This window comes from Mizuhopecten yessoensis, unplaced genomic scaffold, assembly GCF_002113885.1.
Source record: "Mizuhopecten yessoensis strain PY_sf001 unplaced genomic scaffold, ASM211388v2 scaffold10919, whole genome shotgun sequence".
NCBI lineage: Eukaryota > Metazoa > Mollusca > Bivalvia > Pectinida > Pectinidae > Mizuhopecten > Mizuhopecten yessoensis.
This window is the reverse complement of record NW_018408787.1, coordinates 246,075-268,796: the sequence shown is the minus strand read 5'-3', so window position 1 is coordinate 268,796 and position 22,722 is coordinate 246,075. Positions and strand designations below refer to the sequence as shown.

The 22,722-nt window shown below is 35.6% G+C and overlaps 2 protein-coding genes across 2 annotated transcripts in view; one reads left to right on the top strand and one right to left on the bottom strand.

Moving 5' to 3' along the window:
- Positions 1–22,722, top strand: part of LOC110463608 (transcription factor RFX4-like) — a 62,902-nt gene that overhangs the window by 6,664 nt on the left and 33,516 nt on the right. The window contains exon 2 of the mRNA XM_021518353.1: positions 8,812–8,901. Coding sequence (XP_021374028.1) covers positions 8,857–8,901 — 45 coding nt within the window. The 5' untranslated portion in view covers positions 8,812–8,856. The remainder of the gene's footprint in view (positions 1–8,811; positions 8,902–22,722) is intronic.
- On the bottom strand, positions 11,527–18,471 carry LOC110463611. The gene is made up of 7 exons (XM_021518358.1): positions 17,151–18,471; positions 16,831–16,906; positions 15,395–15,426; positions 13,610–13,676; positions 13,237–13,296; positions 12,648–12,787; positions 11,527–12,223 (listed from the first exon to the last, which is right to left on the bottom strand). Exons 1-7 carry the CDS (start codon positions 17,493–17,495, stop codon positions 11,927–11,929), a joined length of 1,017 nt encoding a protein of 338 aa, XP_021374033.1. The 5' UTR covers positions 17,496–18,471; the 3' UTR covers positions 11,527–11,926.

Genomic DNA, 22,722 nt, shown 5'->3' with positions numbered 1-22,722 from the left:
AAACAGTAACAAAACGAAACACGTGTATTAAGGTCAAACAGTTACAAAACGAAACACGTACAGTAATATCAAACAGAACAAAGCGAAACACGTGAAGTTAGGTCAGACAGTAACAAAATGAAACATGTGTAGTAAGTTCAAACAGTAACAAAACGAAACACGTGTAGTAAGGTCAAACAGTAACAAAACGAAACACGTGCAGTAAAGTCAAACAGAACAAAACGAAACACGTGTAGTTAGATCAGACAGTAACAAAATGAAACATGTGTAGTAAGTTCAAACAGTAACAAAACCAAACATGTGTAGTAAGGTCAAACAGTAACAAAACGAAACACGTGCAGTAATATCAAACAGAACAAAGCGAAACACGTGAAGTTAGGTCAGACAGTAACAAAATGAAACATGTGTAGTAAGTTCAAATAGTAACAAAACGAAACATGTGTAGTAAAGTCAAACAGTAACAAAACGAAACACGTGCAGTAAAGTCAAACAGAACAAAACGAAACACATGTAGTTAGATCAGACAGTAACAAAATGAAACATGTGTAGTAAGGTCAAACAGTAACAAAACGAAACACGTGTAGCATGGTCAAACAGTAAAAAAACGAAACACGTGTAGTAAATCAGACAGTAACAAAATGAAACACTTGTAGTAAGGTCAAACAGTAACAAAACGAAACACGTGTAGTAAGGTCAAAAAGTAACAAAACGAAACACGCATAGTAAGGTCAAACAGTAACAAAACGAAACACGTGTAGCATGGTCAAACAGTAAAAAAACGAAACACGTGTAGTAAATCAGACAGTAACAAAATGAAACACGTGTAGTAAGGGCAAAAAGTAACAAAACGAAACACGCATAGTAAGGTCAAACAGTAACAAAACGAAACACGGGTAGCATGGTCAAACAGTAAAAAAACGAAACACGTGTAGTAAATCAGCCAGTAACAAAATGAAACACGTGTAGTAAGGTCAAAAAGTAACAAAACGAAACACGCATAGTAAGGTCAAACAGTAACAAAACGAAACACGCGTAGTAAGGTCAAACAGTAACAAAACGAAACACGGGTAGCATGGTCAAACAGTAAAAAAACGAAACACGTTTAGTAAGGTCAAACAGAACAAAACGAAACACGTGTAGGAAGGCCAAACAGTAACAAAACGAAACACGTGTAGTAAGGTCAAACAGTAAAAAAACGAAACACGTGTAGCAAGGTCAAACAGAACAAAACGAAACACGTGTAGTAAAGTCAGACAGTTACAAAATGAAACACGTGTAGTAAGGTCAAACAGAACAAAACGAAACACGTGTAGTAAAGTCAGACAGTTACAAAATGAAACACGTGTAGTAAGGTCAGAGAGTAACAAAATGAAACACGTGTAGTAAGGTCAAACAGTAACAAAATGAAACACGTGTAGAAAGGTCAAAAAGTAACAAAACGAAACACGCGTAGTAAGGTCAAACAGTAACAAATCGAAACACGTGTAGCATGGTCAAACAGTAAAAAAACGAAACGAAACACGTGCAGTAAAGTCAAACAGAACAAAACGAAACACGTGTAGTAAATCAGACAGTAACAAAATGAAACACGGGTAGTAAGGTCAAAAAGGAACAAAACGAAACACGCGTAGCATGGTCAAACAGTAAAAAAACGAAACACGTGTAGTAAAGTCAGACAGTAACAAAATGAAACACGAGTAGTAAGGTCAAACAGTAACAAAACGAAACACATGCAGTAAAGTCAAACAGAACAAAACGAAACACGTGTAGTAAATCAGACAGTAACAAAATGAAACACGTGTAGAAAGGTCAAAAAGTAACAAAACGAAACACGCGTAGTAAGGTCAAACAGTAACAAATCGAAACACGTGTAGCATGGTCAAACAGTAAAAAAACGAAACACGTGTAGCGTGGTCAAACAGTAAAAAAACGAAACACGTGTAGTAAGGTCAAACAGTAAAAAAACGAAACACGTGTAGTAAAGTCAGACAGTTACAAAATGAAACACGTGTAGTAAGGTCAGAGAGTAACAAAATGAAACACGTGTAGTAAGGTCAAAAAGTAACAAAACGAAACACGCGTAGCATGGTCAAACAGTAAAAAAACGAAACACGTGTAGCATGGTCAAACAGTAAAAAAACGAAACGAAACACGTGCAGTAAAGTCAAACAGAACAAAACGAAACACGTGTAGTAAGGCCAAACAGTAACAAAACGAAACACGTGTAGTAAGGCCAAACAGTAACAAAACGAAACACGTGCAGTAAAGTCAAACAGAACAAAACGAAACACGTGTAGTAAAGTCAGACAGTAACAGGTCAAACAGTAACAAAACGAAACACATGCAGTAAAGTCAAACAGAACAAAACGAAACACGTGTAGTAAGGTCAAACAGTAACAAAACGAAACATGTGAAGTAAGGTCAAACAATAACAAGACGAAACACGTGCAGTAATATCAAACAGAACAAAACGAAACACGTGTAGTAAGGTCAAACAGAACAAAACGAAACATATGTAGTAAAGTCAAACGTTAACATATTCATACTAAAGCGTCCACTGAATAATCTTGATATCTCAGATTGATAAAGATATTTCCAGTATGGATGTATTATAATGTATAGGCCAATGCATTTCCTAAGCATCGGTTATACAACACCATTTTCAAATCGATCTGAAACATTCTGATATTCTTTCATTGTAAGTTGCAAGAGGTAATTTGTATTGTGTAAAAAGCAATACTCAGATGTGACTCGAATTCAACTTTCTATCTTTCCTCTCAAAAGTTTCGTGAAAATGTGTCTCATTTTGCAGGGCTAGACCTGGATTCGGACCCTGGAGTGTATATTGTTTTACATCGCTCTGACGGACTGCGATACCTGGTAACGGACGTGTGTTTGCCAAACTGTACTACAGTAACATCTCAAATGAAATAAAGGGAGGTTACTGTCAATACGTAAAAGCCTATTGCATTGGGATAAGAATCAGTATTTGACATGTCTATTTTCTGAAGATACCATTTAAAACCTTCCTGCAATAAAATAATTCAACCTAACAAATTCAAAAATACCCTTGTGTGTTAAATAGCTTACGAAGCTTCTGAACACTATATATACTTTGTAAATTGAATAACCTGTCAAGGTAAAATGACCTTCACGCCAGCTGGAAGCTGTTTACAAACACTGAGAGCAGACAGGTTATCAGATATAGCATGACTTTGCACTCCACCGTAACACAAATGACTGCATATCATTACGTCGACATGGCTGCACAATATCACGTTTTCAATGCATACATTTATATACATATATACCCAGTCAAATCAAGATAAATCAACTTACTGGTAAACAAAATATCTAATTCAATTCGTTTGTGTACAGAAATACACGAGATAGTTGTGCTTACCAACTCTGGGTATTTATTTGGAATCCCATCACAAACAAATTGTGCTTTTAGTTTTGTAAATTATCAAAATATCTGATTTAAAATTCACCTAAAACTGCCATGAAGCTTGCAATACTTTACATATTTTCTTGCAAGCATGGTATGAGTTTTTGGCCATTTAACTATCAATACACAATATAAATATAGAATCTTATGTAATCGGGAGCACGTACTGACATATAAGGTATTTACTACCCAGGAGGGTTTTTGCTTCTTCTTGGTATCGTAAGCTTCATAGAAAATAACTGGGCCGGTTACTTCCTGCAGTTGTTTAGTTTTTTTGGGGTTTTTTTTCATTGTTTTGTGAGTGTTAATAATTGCTTTCCTTTTGTTTCGGCGTCACTTTTATCCATATTCTTATCCTTCCCGGTCAACCTTGAGTTCCGTTCTTTTTTATGTGTTTACGTTAAGGTTTCATTTTTATCTTTTTCTTCGTTTAAAAAGTGTATATCAACGTTTTCCATTTAACAGCTTATGCTTTTAACAAAAGTGCAAGCAGGAGATAGGTACCCATGAGGTAACGCACGCTACAGTATAGGTGTCCAACACATAAACCCCCTACTAACTGCTGAATAGTGTCCACCTACCTGAGTCTACACTTTTGGGTATTCGATGAGGTCTCTCGGGAATAAAATGGGCAGCAAAAGTCGTCACCTTAGAAAGTCAAAAGAACATTGACAATGCTATTGTGTTATGGAAATATCAGTTTGAATTTCTGATAATATGTAGATGTTTCTGATTGAGTTTAATAATATCTGAGTGTGTGTCTTAATAACTTCATCTACAATGTAAGTGTATTGACAAATAGGTTGTTTTCTATGTTTAACTTCCTGACTGATAGGTGCTTCCGTTCTTCATATTTGAAGGGTGGTCGAGTGGTGCAATGGATAGCGCACTTGCCTTTCACTAAGGCGGCCGGGGTTCGATTCCCCGATCGGACGTGAAAAGGTTGGGGTCACCTGCCCGACAAAGTGGGTTTTCTCCGGGTATTCCGGTTTCCTCCCACACTAAGACCTCCCACGCGCTAACACCCGGGCCACCAAGAGTGATTAATATAAGTTGAAATAACTTGTTTCATAATTGTTGTAAAATAAATAAAGTTGATATTTTCTTCATATTTCTAATGATTATCTTACGCATACAGGTGACTAAATAGACACTGCTGGTAGACTATCAGTCTACGAGGTCGGTCGTAATCTTGGTGCTGGAGGTAATTCTGACGAGGTGAACATGGAATACTAGTTGAAGTATATAATAGTTTTTAATACCTTTTGTTTATGTATGTTCCAAAAAGCTGTTTAATGAGTGTGTCATTCATAAAATTATATTTTCAATCTGCATTTACATATAAATTGTTCAAATACGTTGTTCCATTCTCTGTGTTACTATGGTTTTGGTGATTATACATCAGTGTGTGATTCGTAATCGTTAAATCTGAATATTACTCTTTTCTGTGGTAAATAACGACTTGTCAACAAACATCTTAGTGATAATCTGAGACAATGTTGATAGCAGACTTACCGACTTTCCTGGTTCCCCCTTGTCACCCTTCACACCTACAGAACACAAGGTTTGCGCATTAGTATTTAGTGTTTTTATTCCAAATGTAATGATTTTCAGTGAATGTATGTCCAGTGTATTTAACAGGTGTATTGATTATCATTGTATCATTCTCAGTGTATTAATTTCCAGTGTATAAGCATTCAGTTTATGGATAGCCAGTGTATTGGTATTCGGTCGACTCGTATACTGTATATAGTGTATTGATCGTCAGTGTCATGATATATACATTATATAGCCAGCGTTTTGGTATATTGTATTGATAGCCAATGTCATGATATATCCATTGTATTGGTAGCCAGTGTTTTGGCATATAAATGTTATTGGTAGCCAGTGTTTTGGTATATATTGTATAGGTAGCCAGTGTTTTGGTATATAATGTATTGGTAGCCAGTGTTTTGGTATATATTGTATTGTTAGCCAGTGTTTTGGTAGATATTGTATTGATAGCCATTGTCATGATATATCCATTGTATTGGTAGCCAGTGTTTTGGTATATATTGTATTGATAGCCATTGTCATGATATATATATTGTATTGTTAGCCAGTGTTTTGGTATATATTGTTTTGATAGCCAATGTCATGATATATCCATTGTATTGGTAGCCAGTGTTTTGGCATATAAATGTTATTGGTAGCCAGTGTTTTGGTATATATTGTATTGGTACCCAGTGTTTTGGTATATATTGTATTGGTAGCCAGTGTATTTGTATATATTGTATTCGTAGACAATGTTTTGGTATACATTGTATTAACATACAACGTTTTGATATATATTGCAATGAAAGACAGTGGTTTGATATATATTATATTGACATTTGTTTATCCGTATAAAGTTAATTGATATCAAATATTTACTGGTAGATATTATATTTATATTAACATAAATCTTAACAGTCCAAATCTATTGAATTGGAGTAAGGGAAAAATCGTTTGCTTACAGTATAATCCTAAATAATGAGAATCAAATATTGCTACATAAATAATGAAATGTATTTTAACGGTAAATTTATATTGGCTAATGATTTTTACGAACTAATATACTTTTTCACAAACAACGTCAGACAAAATATAAAATAAGCAATGCGTTTCTATGTATTCCAAGTGGGTTTATTAAGCAGACAGGGGGCTGATTAGTACGTGTATGGGGCTGTTTAGTACGTGTATGGGGGCTGTTTAGTACGTGTATGGGGGCTGTTTAGGACGTGTATGGGGGCTGTTTAGTACGTGTATGGGACTGGTTAGTACGTGTATGGGGGCTGTTTAGTACGTGTATGGGCCTGTTTAGTACGTGTATGGGGCTGTTTAGTACGGGTATGGGGGCTGTTTAGTACGTGTATGGGACTGTTTAGTACGGGTATGGGGGCTGTTTAGTACGTGTATGGGACTGTTTAGTTCGTGTATGGGGCTGTTTAGTACGTGTATGGGGCTGTTTAGTACGTGTATTGGGGCTGTTTAGTACGTGTATGGGGGCTGTTTAGTGCGTGTATGGGGGCTGTTTAGTACGTGTATGGGACTGGTTAGTACGTGTATGGGGGCTGTTTAGTACGTGTGTGGGGGCTGTTTAGTACGTGTATGGGACTGTTTAGTTCGTGTATGGGGCTGTTTAGTACGTGTATGGGGGCTGTTTAGTTCGTGTATGGGGGCTGTTTAGTACGTGTATGGGACTGTTTAGTTCGTGTATGGGGCTGTTTAGTACGTGTATGGGGGCTGTTTAGGACGTGTATGGGGGCTGTTTAGTACGTGTGTGGGGGCTGTTTAGTACGTGTATGGGACTGTTTAGTACGTGTATGGGGCTGTTTAGTACGTGTATATAAATGATAAAGCAAAGTGCATTTCCCTACACTTGAGACACATATTTAACTTTATTTGAATAAAGTCAGTGACCCCTTAATACAACATTGATCAAAAGGTTCTCTACACTTTTCAGACGGTTTCGATATATATAAATAAATGTAGTTGGGTAGAGTCATATGCTTTACGTGTTCATATCGATCGTCCATGACTATACGGTTGTATGTGAGAACAATAATCAATAATGCCTTATATCAGTAGTATTGGTTTCATTATTCATAACTTCTGCATACAAAATATCCAATTGTCGAATTTATTAATGTAAATTTGTAATTTATCTAATTTATTCATATTTCAAAATTCTCCCTAATTAACTTAGTGTATCGTTTAATATAAATCTATATATCTAGTTTGATATGAATACATATCCATACATATGCTAAAATATGACACTGAAGAAGTGTATAATTTGAGAATAATTGGGGAGAAGGACGTAGAAATGTAATATAAATGCATCGTATATTTAGTAACTAACAAGGACACAAAGGCTGGTAATCCTTTTGTGATAAACTGCTGTCTTTTATATTGCAACCAACGATCCTGTTTTAACTGTAATGCCAATATAATGAAACATTTTATTATTTACTCTAACATACAATAACTAGTGCATAAATAGGAACATTTAGATTTGTCAGTACCGTTACATACCTAAAATGTTTAAGCAGCATTAACAATATGCGCACTTACCCGGAAGTCCAAGGTTCCCTGGCGGTCCATGTGTGCCAGGTAATCCTATTGTTCCTGGTTGACCTGGGCTACCAGGTGGGCCTGGTGGTCCTGTCGGCCCTCCGGGTGGACCTTTCGGACCCCTTGGACCTCTTGGGCCCCTACCACCTTTTCGACACTTCTTTGGGCATCTGGATCGTTTACCTGTGAATCATGTTAAAATGCGACAGATCAATAACTATAACTAATTAATATACCAAACAATAGCATGTATGAAAAATGTATGCTATCAATACAATGTTTACCAAAAACACTGGATATCAATACCATGTATACCAAAACGCTAGCAATCAATACAATACAGTGTATACAAAACACTAGCTACCAATACCATGTATACCAAAACGCTAGCTATCAATACAATACATTGTATACAAAAACACTAGCTAACAATACAATACAGTGTATACAAAAACGCTATCTATCAATACAATACAGTGTATACAAAAACACTAGCTAACACTACAATACAGTGTATACAAAAACACTAGCTACCAAGACAATACAGTGTATACAAAAACACTAGCTAACAATACAATACAGTGTATACAAAACACTAGCTACCAATCCCATGTATACCAAAACGCTAGCTACCAATACAATACAGTGTATACAAAACACTGGCTACCAATACCATGTATACCAAACCGCTAGCTATCAATACAATACAGTGTATACAAAAACACTAGCTATTAATACCATGTATATCAAAACACAGGAGTATATGTAGCAATACCAGATATACCAAAACATTGGCTGTCAACACACTGTTTACCAAAACATTGGCCATCAATACAATGTATGCGTGTAGACCCTCATCATTAATTACATGAAATAGTATTTTCATCGTCTTAAAGAATAAAGTCGTAAGTGGAAACTAGGCCAGCTTAAGTTATGTGCACTAATGCAATTATAGACCCTCATCATTAATTACATGAAATAGTATTTACATCGTCTTAAAGAATAAAGTCGTAAGTGGAAGCTAGGCCAGCTTAAGTTATGTGCACTAATGCAATTATATATTAATTTCCCTATTGGAGTCACAACGTTATTTTTTTATTTTAAGGAAAAGCCCTTTTTGTTAATCACGACTCTACGTGTATGACCACTTAGTGCATGTACATATTAGATAAATGAGTCTGTATTTAATGTTACACGCGTGACGGTTACATGCAGTGATGTAAAAGGTTAGTAGCCTTATATACCCGATTTCTTTTTCCTTTTACCAGGATCAGCGGCCCTTGCAATGCGATGAAGATTGTTTTTTTCATTTAATGATTGGTCAACGTTGTCAGATGCTCCAACATCCAACAAAACAGGTGCGTCGATATCTTGCAAGAATCCATCTTCCCTCTATTTGCAAAACACACAAAGAATAAATCCTTACGCCAAGTATTATGTAAAAACACTCACCGCCAAAATAACAAACATTAAAAACTCTTTTTTTTCGTGGAAACCTTTGCACCATTTTTTTTATCTTTAAGATGAGTTACCGAGAATACAGATGCTAAATACTTGAAAACGAGCCATTATCAGATAACGACTCTCAAGATTAGATGTGTAAATCAACAATAAAATTACTTAAATGTGTTGATGCTACCGTCTCGGAAATTATTTGCACAATCTATTTTAAACCAGTCATATCCATAAACCTATTCAACATGACTTTATAATATATATAATCAATTTATAAGTATGCATCATACACATTTGTCCTTTCGCTTTGTAAGATATACGAAAGTAAAGCTTAGCCTGCCATGTTTGTTTACCTTTTGTGCAGGTACACTCATTCGCCCTTCTTCCTGTTTGCATGTTTCTTGATACTGTTTTAGGATGGCGATTTCCCGCGCTGACCATAACATATATATACATACCACCCCGTAAAAAGTACACCTGGCCAGGCATAGAGGCCAACAACCTGTATGTTGATCTGCCTCTATGCAAGGCCCATGGTGATTTCCGTCAAAAACAACTTTCGTTTTCATTTTTCTTCTGTTGTCGATAAAATCAGGGTCCAGACTCCAGCCAAATCCGACGTAGTTGATAGGGGGTATGTACTTCCGGTAATATTCGGCGATAAGAGTGACCGGCTGGTAACAGACCTCGAGTACGACTGGTGTACTTCAGACAGTACCTGACAATGTAGTCTGTGATTCGAAGAATGACCTAGTAGTTCTCAGTAACAAGGTCAAACTGCAACTGAGACAACACGCCGTCCTTAATGTTCACATTCACGGAGCTTAATATGTCACCGCACCACGCCAAATCGATGCTTATAACTGTGGTCTCATTCTGTCTAATTAGGTGTATCAAAAATACAGATAACACGAACTATATTGTGGTTGTGAGATATGTTTATGTAATACATGTTACGGTAACCAGTAATATAGCTGTAAACGAAGGTAAACCGACGTCCTTATTTAACGGATCCTAATAGATATTTAGAATAAACAAAAAACAAGTCTCCAATAAATTCAATGGTTATTTAGTTTAAATTGTGAATAATTTATTTACGTGATTATACCTCATTAAACAACTAAATGCGTGTGATGACTACATAATGATTTGAAATGTTCAGTAACAACCTGTATGAGTGCTACAGGTCTACAATACCTACAAAAGTGCTAGTTTCGTTTTACAGTTAGGTCGTTAGGTTACTAACAAGATACTTCCTCGTCCGGGTGAAATGCTATTTAGGTGTAACTTCCAAATATTAGGGTTATTGTGTGACAAAAGGATTCTTGGTATACCGATATTTTTGTGGCATTTGATATCGTTAATTCAGCAGAAATTTACACTTGACCAACTGTAAAAGTAAGATCAAATATATATATATTTATTAGACAACAATACATTATCATTATTAAGAAACAAAATATGAAAATATAGCACTAGGGAGGCAATTATGAACATATGTTGTTTTTATTAATACAGTTTATAATATCTGTCAAAAATCTACATTGATTTTACTTTATATAGTACATAAGGTTTGGGATATATATGTGTAAAAAAAGAGGTATTTTATATATGGATTACTATATTGTAAAAATATCTAAAAACCACGATTTATTTCAAAGTATTTTAATACACTGAAGCCATAACGAATATTGTATCTTGTCTGGACTGTGGTATAAAACAAATTTCAGATAACAGGATAGTAAATGTGAACTCATTAACAAGTGGAGCGATCATCTCTCTCTCATGGTTTCTTACTCGAAACTAATGCATGAGCGTATAGCCCTGATTTTCAATATATATTAACTTCAATTAAATGTGCTAATTAAGGATGTGCTTGCATCTCTTCTGCAGAATCTTAAGCGTTCAAACGTGCATTATATTCTAGTGACAGTACAAAGTTGCTCGAACCAGCAATGACTGCTTTCCGGAAAGAGCAAATGCAAGAGTCAACACTAAAATATTATCTGAAAGAGCAAAATAATAGAAACAACGTTAACAGAGAGCAATAATCTCGAATAACTACAGGCACTATTAGGAAAGGGTAAACAATACGACTTAGCACTGACAACTTTCAGGAAGGGTAAACTGCTCGAATCAAAGCTGATCTCTTTTTATGTAGTATATCGTTTAGGTCAAATCGTATCTATCAGCATTTGCAATTTTATATTAAGTTCCAAACTTAAAACAAGTAATACTTTAACCAATTTAATGTCACCTTAATATGACTACTGTTTCTACCACAGATTAACTGCTGTTTGTAAATAATAAAGTTTTTGATCTAATTCAATTCGAGTATATAATTCGACATTCCTTGGCAGTTTTGAAATAATAAACAACATAATATAAATTTTCATATAATTATAACACAATTTTTTATTGCTAAAACACATATGAAACACAATTGACATAACACATATATCCACATATATATATATGTTCCATGACATTCATATCTGTAGCTGGAGATATTTATCATTGTTTGTAGGTATACGTATTCGACAGATGAACTAAAACAACAGTCATCATAACCATCATCGCTGCTGTAACCATCATTCTCGCTGTGACCATCATCCCTGCTGTAACCATCATTCTCGCTGTGACCATCATCCTTGCTGTAACCATCATTCTCGCTGTAACCATCATCCCTGCTGTAACCATCATTCTAGCTGTGACCATTATTCCTGCTGTAACCTTTCGTCCCCTCCCCCTAACTTGTCCGATCTTATACATATTGAAGTTGGGGCAAACACTGAAGTAAGAGTGTCATACTTTGAAATCATTTTCCCTGTTATGTCATTATTATGAGTAATATCTTAAATTTTACATTATCATATGTATAAAAACTTGCAAGTAACTACACTTTTGATATTGATCATATGTACACTTCTAACCAACAAAACTGATATCACGGAGTTGCGGGCGCGTATTATAATGGATAGCGCCAAAGTTAGTGCTGTCCGGTCCAAGAGACAGTGTAGTCCTTGCCTGTAGAACCCTTGACGTCACTACAGCGCCATCCTCCAAGTAGAAAAGACCCATGACACTGCACGTGCGTGTCTTCGAGTACAGGAACCTGTCGTCCGTCTGCCGGACATAGTCCAGTCCTTGTCGACATCGTAATAGGCGTGTCTGGTCACTGTACACTTCGATGTCATGTTTGTCCTCTGTAGTTCGGATTATCACCTAGACGGTTACAAACATAAGTGAACCCAGTGCTATCTAACAGATTATGTTTAGTGGTTCTAATTTGAATACTCTGTATGTTTTATTACATTTTGCTTTCTTGTTATCACTCACAGGGGAATGTTGATTCCCATCTTTGTTATACCCTTTGTCATAAATGATATCTGAAGATATGCGTTATATGCAGCATACCGCATTCAGACTAACTTATCAAATTTCAATGTCTACGTTAATATGTAAACCTAAAATGTACTAGTTAAACTGATCTTGAGTGGACTATTTAACTTCTGCTGATCATCTTTTTACCAGCTAAAATTCAAATTGTAATAGAGGGATGTAATGCGAGCGTTTTATGACGTAAACAATTTACTCCAATTACACATATAAAACCTATAAAGAGGCGATATTTAAGAGCTCAACTCACGTTAATATAGATGAGGTAAAGACCCCCACTTTGCACGGTAAACATGCCAGGCGTTGATTGGACAAGAGCCGGCTGGATACCACCATCTCCTTGCTTAGTCCATTCAGCACCAACGAAGAATTTCATAACTTGCGCCGTGTCTGAAACAAACAAACATCTTAATTTTCGATGCGCTCAACTAGTTTACATACGTATGCAGTGTAGGTTGATCCTTTGTACCAATTACGATTTCATGCAAAAACATGTATATATAATGTTATATCTGATGTAAGTATATTTCGCATGTATATCAGTACATAATGTCAAAACAAATTTGTTATTTATAATTTAAATCATTTTATTATATCGGACATGTGTGAAAAAGTGTGATGCCTGATTATAACAATCGTTAGTATTTTCTTTATTTATAGGAAATTGTGATATTCATAGCAAACAATATTTTGATATTATTGTATGAAATGTCACCCATGTTGTTATCATTTAACACGAGGAAGCGTTCATTTTGATATGACTTGGATGTTGTGGTGTATGGATAATGATTGGAGACACAATATGTTTAAGCTTTTCCAGATGCTACTGTATCACGTACGGTTACTCCAGAAAGTCCCGTTTCTACAGAACATGCCGTCCCACTTCGGTATGCAAGTCGCTGGAAAACAAACAAGAGGTAAAGCTAACACTATTTCACTTTGATGATGTGTCGGCATGATCCTGCATTGACAAAAAGCAAAATACTAGCTAATTACTTTGGTTTTTTTTTCTTTTTTTCTACTGATTTGTCAATGGTTTTGGTGACATTAATTGATAAGGATGTATAGCAAGTGAAGATTGATGAAAAAACAGCAAGAAATACCTAAGTATTGATTTTACCTTTCTCTGGTCGATGTTATTTTGATTGACTGTCACCTGAAGTTATTACGATAACATTAACGGGGTTCTGATCTAAATAATAAGGAGCATACCGTCTGAATACTGAAAGTCCACGGATCCATCGCTGTTAGCCACGAAATGAGAGGCGCGCGTAGAGACCTAAAGCATTGAAAATATAATTACACATATGTGATACTACAAATTGTCGAACTATGCCCTAATTTTAACTCGCACCACAAACTGTGTGACTGACCAATTATCACTTCATTAACGGATAAAAAATTAGGTTGTAAATTAGATTTTGTACAACGGGATACTCATGGATATGCGAGTTATACAGGTTGATTAATTGTATAGATGTCATTAGATTTCATTGTGTTTTCTTTTATTTGTCAAGTTTTTCAATTAATTTTAGTATGAAAGAAAAATATCCGTGCAGTTTGAAATTTATCATGGCATTATTTGTATGTATTTGACCTATTAGACTTATGTTCCAACGAAAAAACCTTGTTTCATTATACCGATATATTATTATGAAAAATATATACGGCGCTACTAATTGTATCATTTGTATGAATTATGTATATTGATTGCTTAAGGTTCAACAAGCCCCCTAAAAGAGGTAATAGTCACCCTAAATTTCAACCCCATGGCAAGTCATATTCAAATATTCTTATCACAAATCGGAATATATATATGTAATTTAAATACACTGAACTTTTACATGAGCTATTAAAAAGGAATATAACCAGGTCAACGAAGTCAAAAATACGGCATTAAGGCTGATGTAATGATAAAAGTTGCTCACCAGATTTATAACATGTCAATCTCCTAAGTGACCCAACTGAATGTTTCGAAATTACATGTTATTTGAAGATCATTTATATACCTAGGTCAAGCGGGGCTTTATTTCTCTTTAACTATGTGTGGAGAGGCATACCGGCCTCACAAGTAGATGATTGTTGCTATGGGAATGTACAAAAATCATAGTAAAACGTCAGAGTAACATATTTTAACGGTATATATGTGTATAACCATAGACATTTGACCATAAATACTACTTAAACTTCATATAAAATGTCCTTCCTTAACATTCAATATTGTAATAAAAGAGCTAGACTTGTTGTAAACATTATTGTACTTTTCAGCTTCAATGTTTATAACATGTCTAGCGCATTCATATAAGCACATAATGTTATCAAATGTCACATCATCTCAAGTTCATTTATCGATCAAGGTTACTTAGCCATTGTTTTCTTATTTAAAATTTGCTAAAATGTATTACCAGGAGATTTTATTATGATTTTAGTGGTTTCGCATGGCAACATCTATCTTTATTTGTGGTCGAAATTCCTCTCAGCAGTTAGTAGAAGAGAAATAAAGCTCCGCATGACCTAGGTATATAAATAAACTTTAGATTATGAGTCATTTCCCAGCACTCAGTTGGGTTGCAAAAGAGATTGACATGTTATAAGTCCGGTGAACTATTTTTATAAAGACATCAGCCTTAATGCCTTTTTTTGACTACGTTAACCTGGCTATGTATTTTTTGTATGGCCAATGTACAAGTTCAATATATATAAATAACATATGTGAGTACCGATTTGTAATTGAGGTCTTTGAACATGACTTACCAGGGGGTTGAAATTTTAGTTGACTACGTCATCTTTTAGGGGGCTTGTTGAACCTTAATGTATCATTATAACATCTAATGAATGTATTATTATCATTTAAATATGGTTTTACCCAAATTCCTTACACTTTATATCATTAGAGTATGATGTTGATAAATATGTCATTATACCATGTACACATATGGTATAGTTCGGATCAACGTATCATACTGTCGTGTGTTACTATGGTATGGTGTTACTCACCTGATTGGATAGTGTCCTCACAGCCCGTGAACCTAAAATTATATTTACACAAATATCATATAGATGTAAAATACTTATCATAAAAGGTAGGTGTTGTTCTTTCAACTTTATACTAAGTGCTGATTGAAACTAGGCCATAGGTCGGGATGCAGATAAAAAAATTTCAAAAGAAATAAAAAAAGACCCAACTTTACTGGTTAAGAAGTGTTTTGTTGTTATTTTGATTGAGATAGCAGGCTTCCTGATACTGATACTAGGTCCGATCAGGCGATGATTTCCCGACCCCTGTAAGCTGATCTAGGTAAGGGACAATAACAGACAACACCGTATCATTGACCTACTCTACTTCCGCACTGATATCCTAATGGACTGTTTGTTGATGTGAGATTATCAAGATAATGACCGCTTTGAGATACGATTTAGCTATCAAATTTGTCTAAATTTAAAAAAGTTATAACAAAAATGTCAAACAATTCACATTTGTTTAGAATTTATCATTATCAACAAAAAGTAGCGTAAAGTTTTTTATTTATATATTTTTTCTTGTGGAGGCAAATATATCAAATTTATAATGGATTCAATCAAGTCATTGTTTATTTGGGGTTCAAAATTCTATCAAAAGTTAAACACGTCAAAATCTCGTTGCCTGCAATGTGGAATGAGATTTAATGTACGCAAGACCTGATCCCACAGACGCTTACTATATTTATCTTATGACGGCGGTTCCATAACGCAAACCAAACAATAAACGCTTTTCTCGTCATTTTCTTTTTCTCGACCATGGAGACTAAATACTTATATAATAAGCGGTGGTCAACTCTAATGTGACGGGTATCATCACATGTGGTCAGGAAATGGAAGTGAACTACCAGGATCTCCAAGTTTTAACTAACAACTGATTTTGTCTTCTTGTCACAAGAGGCTGTGCTGCTGTTCTGTTTATTAACTTGAACGAGTAGGACCAACTTAGAATAACCGTTGGTCCGATGTGGAACATAGACTGCGTAGCTGTATGTTCTGGTCATTGACTTTAGAGGTAATAGTTTTAGTCCTTTGAGAAGATTTTAATCTGCTGATCAGATTTTCTCTAGGGATAAGGTAATCTATCACCAGCTCCTGACCACGTGTTTGCGTCACATGATATTTACCTATCGCTAACTGGGGATGATACAGTATCGATGCTCTGCCGCAGCTCCATGGTGAGAAAAACATAGTTGACTTTGCGTTATTGAATTATTGAATTATGAACGTTTGCAAAGCAAAGCAACAATACACACAATGCGATAACATGTCAAAACTGTTACTTTGTTCCCTTTTAAAAACTAAAGAAATGCTGATTGAAAAGTAGGCTTCCAATTAGGGACTGTTTTGTTTGTACTTGACAACATTACGCTCTGTAAAGCATTAGAGTGATTCATATTTAATCCATTCCTTACGTTTTTTATGGGGCCGTCGTTTCACTACGCTAGGTGTGGAGACTGCATCATCCCTTGACATCAAGTCTTCGTTTATCTGTAAAACAGACGCATCGATTTGAAAACGGAGAAATTGATACAATAAATAGCTTAATTGTTTTACAACTTTTTTTAATAACTAATACATACTCAAACACTACTGTGTGCAGTTAGTATCCTGGAACCCTGAATTACATTTGGTATAGACTTTTCTGAAGACTAACCAATTTTCGATATTTTATTATAAGTTTAAGGAACAACAACGGCCTGTTTCATATGTAGCAATGATCCAGTTCCCTTACCTTTTCTCCCTCAGTGGATGATCTTTGTGTGGGTATTATGACGTCATCATGATTTGTTCTAGGAGTAGGTATGACGTCTTGATGCAACAAACATTTCCCAGCGATCACCTCCAGCTTATATCTGGTAAAGACCTCCATTATAAAACAGCAAATAACAAGAAAGCTCCCAAGACTCACGAATGACCACAGGGCGGTTCTTTCCATCCGACTAATACTAACAGTTCGACGACCAGCATTGTGACCTTTTCTGGATTCGGACACCAGTCCACACATGCACTGACCAACGTTTGGTGACGCTATCATAGAAACAGGTTCAACTTTCAAAGTTGACATAGTGTTAAACATCAGCTGTCCCCAAAAGATTTGTCCTGCGGTGTTTCATAGATATAGTGTCCTACCAGTGTAAAACATTGTTATGATGGCTTGATCAAGTTAATTACATATTTACATACCTGTCGATTAGCCGGGGGAGTCCCTTATCGACCTGTATATCTACAGTATTGCCCTGCTGTATCGGTCTCATCACTGCTGTCTAGATAGCATTGTTTGTGAGGTTTAGATTTGTTAAGAGCTTTAAAAGCTTAACAGTATTGCATTTATTGACGTCAAATTTTAAAACTCAATTCTATCGATATAACACAAAAACGTCAAATACGTTTCTATTTTCTGAATCCAAAAACACGTAGATTTACCTATGGTCGTCCAAAGTTTCGAATAAATAATGTTAACGTAATTATTGCTAAGCTAACCACATTATCCTATGTGTCCAGGTCATCGGTCCACTATTGCATCATATATGCATGCACTTGTCCGAACATATTTCCAAGAAAATTTAACACATTCCCGTAACTTAAGCCACTGACTTCCTGATTGATTGGCTGACTGATAAACTAATATTCATTATTATGAAATGCGTTGCCTTCCTGTGGCAGGCATTTATTTTCCTAGAGAATTCCAACCAGTTCAACAACAACTGTTATAAAGTGCATTTGATGACGTTCTGGGCGTGATATATCAATTAATGATAGACATTAAATAGGCGTAAGAACGCAAGCATTGATAACAGGTGGATATGAATTATTATACATGGATGGTAAATAAGATCCTGAAATTGTTATTCCTAGCGCACATATCACAGGTGTTGAGTGTAAGTTAGTACATGCCATTAACATAGTTAGCTACCGTAAATCCTAGCTAATCATGATCACATTTTACACAGACGCATGAAACGCTGTATGACAGAAAAAGGAAGATGTAGAAAAAACAGAAATGCAATGACGAGGGTCTATAGTAAGTAATGCACCTTGAGGTACACAACGATCAATGTCGGCTAGTTACTTCGCTGCTCGCACAAACCGTACAGAAGTACTGTCCAGATAGGGAAGCACGATGCAATAACGACTAAAACTAACTCCTGGCTATCCGAACGCTTAAATGGCCAAGACAATGAAATGGTTCTACCGAGCTGTTCGTACGATAAACAGAAAGATATCCAAAATTCATTTATTTCTTCTTTTTAAAAAAATCAACCAACAAAACAAACATCGGTGGTCGAGAAATTATACAGCTCACAATAACAACTCAAGACGAAGATCGAAAGATTACATTTACATTTATGTACGACCAGCTCTCAATCCATACCAAGGGAGTTACGTTTCCTCTGTATCAACTGAAGCAAAGTATAATACGTGCATAATACAGCTCATACTAACAACTCAAGAAAAGGAGCGACAGGTCACATGTACGACTAGCCCGTTATCCAGGTCAACAGAGTTGGATCCCACTTTTCATATGTCTACTGAAGAAATATACAGAACTGTTTCATTTGATAATCAAATTTATGATTCCATAAAAAGGTAGGAAACGTGCATCAAAAGCGATATACAATTGTATAATGACATGCAAATCTGTATGTAGGGAAGACAAAATCGCAACAATCAAGAAAGGTAAAGTTCACGATAGGAAAGTCGGAGTCATTCCGTTTATTGCACAGCCTCCTGACCATGTTTAAGGCAAAGATCCAGAAAAGCGTCTAAGTAAAAGTCCGTCCGTAGTGTCCTTGATTTCATGCTAAGGAGGCTATTTGTGATCAATGTGGTCAATACAGTGTTTCGGTATTTATCGACAGATCATCGTCTGTATCTGGATGTGAAATTGAAGGACTTGGTTACCAACAGAGGATAAGTAGGTCCCTATACATATATGCCTACAGTCTGCTGGAAAATCTCGAACCTAGCTTAACACAGATAATGTCACGGTTGAATCAGTATTCAAGGGCTTGCTCCTTATGACTTTCATGGTAGATTTCGACTGTCGACTCCTGAACCACAGGATTTCCAAGTATAGGTTGATGCAAACAACGGACATATTTTATGAACGCAACATGATGTCAAAGGGTTTATGCTAATAATTCGTGATATGAAGGTCGATATTTTTTATTATGCACATTAGTGTGCCACGTTATATTTTGGTCGCTGACCCAGTGCTCGCTATGAAGACGTGACATTACTTGAATTTTGACTTAAATTTACAATGGGGATGTAATAGATGAAGCAGAAGACACCTGCCCTTCCGGAACACCTGGTCGTATTCTCCTACTAGTTTTTAAGATGTCTCCGTGAACATATTTTCTTTGTTCACATTTTCGAATTCGATTTGTGGTTTTTTTGACACATTGGTATTTTTTTCGGTATGTGCCCCGTGCAATCCAGGAAAGGAACCAAGATTTACCCGTACTTCCTCTTGTGGTCTTAATTGTTCTCTTTGTCTACTATTCTGATGCTGAGTTCATGTCATGACATATGGATCTATAGAATCGCTCCTTAATACTGAAGTATCTTATTCTATTTTGCCACAAAACATAAATGACACTCGGGTCTGAATGTGACTTAATGATATAAAGGGTGTTTGTTTCACAAAGACGACGTAGGTATAGATTAGTTTTTGTGCTAGACTTAAGGTAAAGTCGGTCTTCTTTGGTTTCAAATCTTCACATGTTTCAAAATTCTGAGAAATGTGTCACAAAAACGTATGCTTCATCAGAGGAAACAGTGGCCACTCTGTGTTTCATGTTTTAAAACTAGCATTAACCTGTACATATCACAGAACAAGGTCGTTCAGACATTTAGAGTTGAATTTTGGAAATGTACTTAATTTTATTCACTATATCAAAACCTAAGAATTTATAAATAAATTGTCATAAAAATAAAAATGTTTTGAATGTGTTTGACGCCCTACAACAATGAAAATATTAGCAGTATGTGTCGAGGTGTATTTTGTAAGGGGGAGGGGGGGGGTATATGTGTTTGTGGGGGATTTGGGAGATATTTGGTGGGGGGATCATGTGGGGTGAGTTTTGAGATATTATGTCGTTCCAATGATATTGTTTTATTCCTTAGTTTTGTCTTTCTGTTTGGCCTTAAATAGCTATCCTATTCTATTTTCACACCGTGGTACACTAATTCACTGTTTCTACTGTTTACCTTTATTCCTATCAATAAGATTTACAGTTCTCCACGGCATTAGTATGGTGTTTCTTTTGAGGATGAAAGAGAACGAAAACATTTCAATTGATTCAGTTGGCTACGTCACCAAAAATAACCTTTTATTGAAAACATTGAGAATATCTAATGATAATGTTGAACAGGATGACACGATATACACTATAAACAATATTAAACAGAAAGGGGTATATATTTATGTTCCATGACTTAAATTTACGAGTGAAAACCATGGGACAAAAACGACACCTGTTTGATTGTATAGTAAATTAAATCTTGCATTCATCATCAATGAGAACGCTTTTACATGTTATGTTTACTTGTCGATCATTATTGTGAACACAGATACCTCCACAGAGCTTTACAAAATCAATAAAACCTAGGTTCATGTACCTGTCCTCTTACGAACCGAATAAAAGTCAAGAGAATGAGGCTTGTTTCTCATATTCTCATATACACATAACTGAAAACTACAAAATACAGGTCCTACCACGGACTTAAATAGCTAATCTAATTCCTTGGTCCTACTAAAGAGATTACAAATGTAAAATACACACTATACCTGTCATATGGACTGTCCATAGGAACAGGTTAAGGACATTCCCTTGTTCATGTTGTATTAATCACACTGCAGCTAAATCAAGCATTAAGTCGGTTTAACTTTTTGAAAAATTCGTCCAAGAAATATGACTTTTTTCTGTACATTATCTCAAAGCAATCATTTTAAATCCCAAATCAGTTTAAATTTTTTTTTTATAGTTATGAAAGTATCGCATTAATGCTTCATTTAGCTAACAAAGTTTGATACAAGAAATACAAAATTTTATAACGACCTATGAATAATTCAGTTGATTACATGCCGTATTCTTCTAGGATCCTACAAAATTTCTTACAAAGATTTCTTTCAAAATGTTAATTTTTAATAATGATTAATATCACATCCACTTTTTACTCAAGCAAAACACAAGAATACAATAAATGCACCAGAAGTTGTCTTATGTATCATTTAATTATCTAAAGGGGACCAACAAATATTACTTCGAAAAGCAGTCAGAGGCTTGGCTAATTAAGCAGCATTTGCTGACATTTCTACCTAACTGTAATGGACGTGGTGGGGCTACTCCACGCCCATTACATTTCTACCTAACTGTAATGGACGTTGTGGGTCTACTCCACGCCCTCAGCTCATTGTCAGTGAATGTGGTACAGAAAGTATTCCCACATTGAACATCCAACATTCACCAGTAAAATTAATATCAGTGTTCATACTGGAAATACAATGTGTAGTAACCTGGATACCAATTTGTAGTGACCTGGATACCAATGTGTAGTGTCCTGGATACCAATGTTTGTTGCCGGAGTTAAGTTACGTTCAATCAGGAATCACAACAAAATATGTAAAGTGTCGCTTAACCAATCACAACACACATCACTGTACCCTTAACCAATCACAACCACATATCACTGTACCCTTAACCAATCACATCCACACATTACTGTATACTTAACCAATCACAACCACACATCACTGTACACTCAACCAATTACAACCACACATTACTGTACACTTAACCAATCACAACCACACATCACTGTACACTTAACCAATTACAATCACACGTTACTGTACACTTAACCAATCACAATCACACATCACTGTACACTTAACCAATCACAACCACACCTTACTGTACACTTAACCAATCACAACCATACATCAGTGTACACTTAACCAATCACATCCACACATTACTGCATACTTAACCAATCACAACCACACATCACTGTACACTCAACCAATTACAACCACACATTACTGTACACTTAACCTATCACAACCACACATCACTGTATACTTAACCAATTACAACCACACATCACTGTACACTTAACCAATTACAACCGCACATCAATGTACACTTAACCAATTACAACCGCACATTATTGTACACTTAACCATTTACAACCAGACATCACTTAACACTTAACCAATTACAACCGCACATTATTGTACACTTAACCAATTACAACCACACATCACTGTACACTTAACCAATTACAACCGCACATCA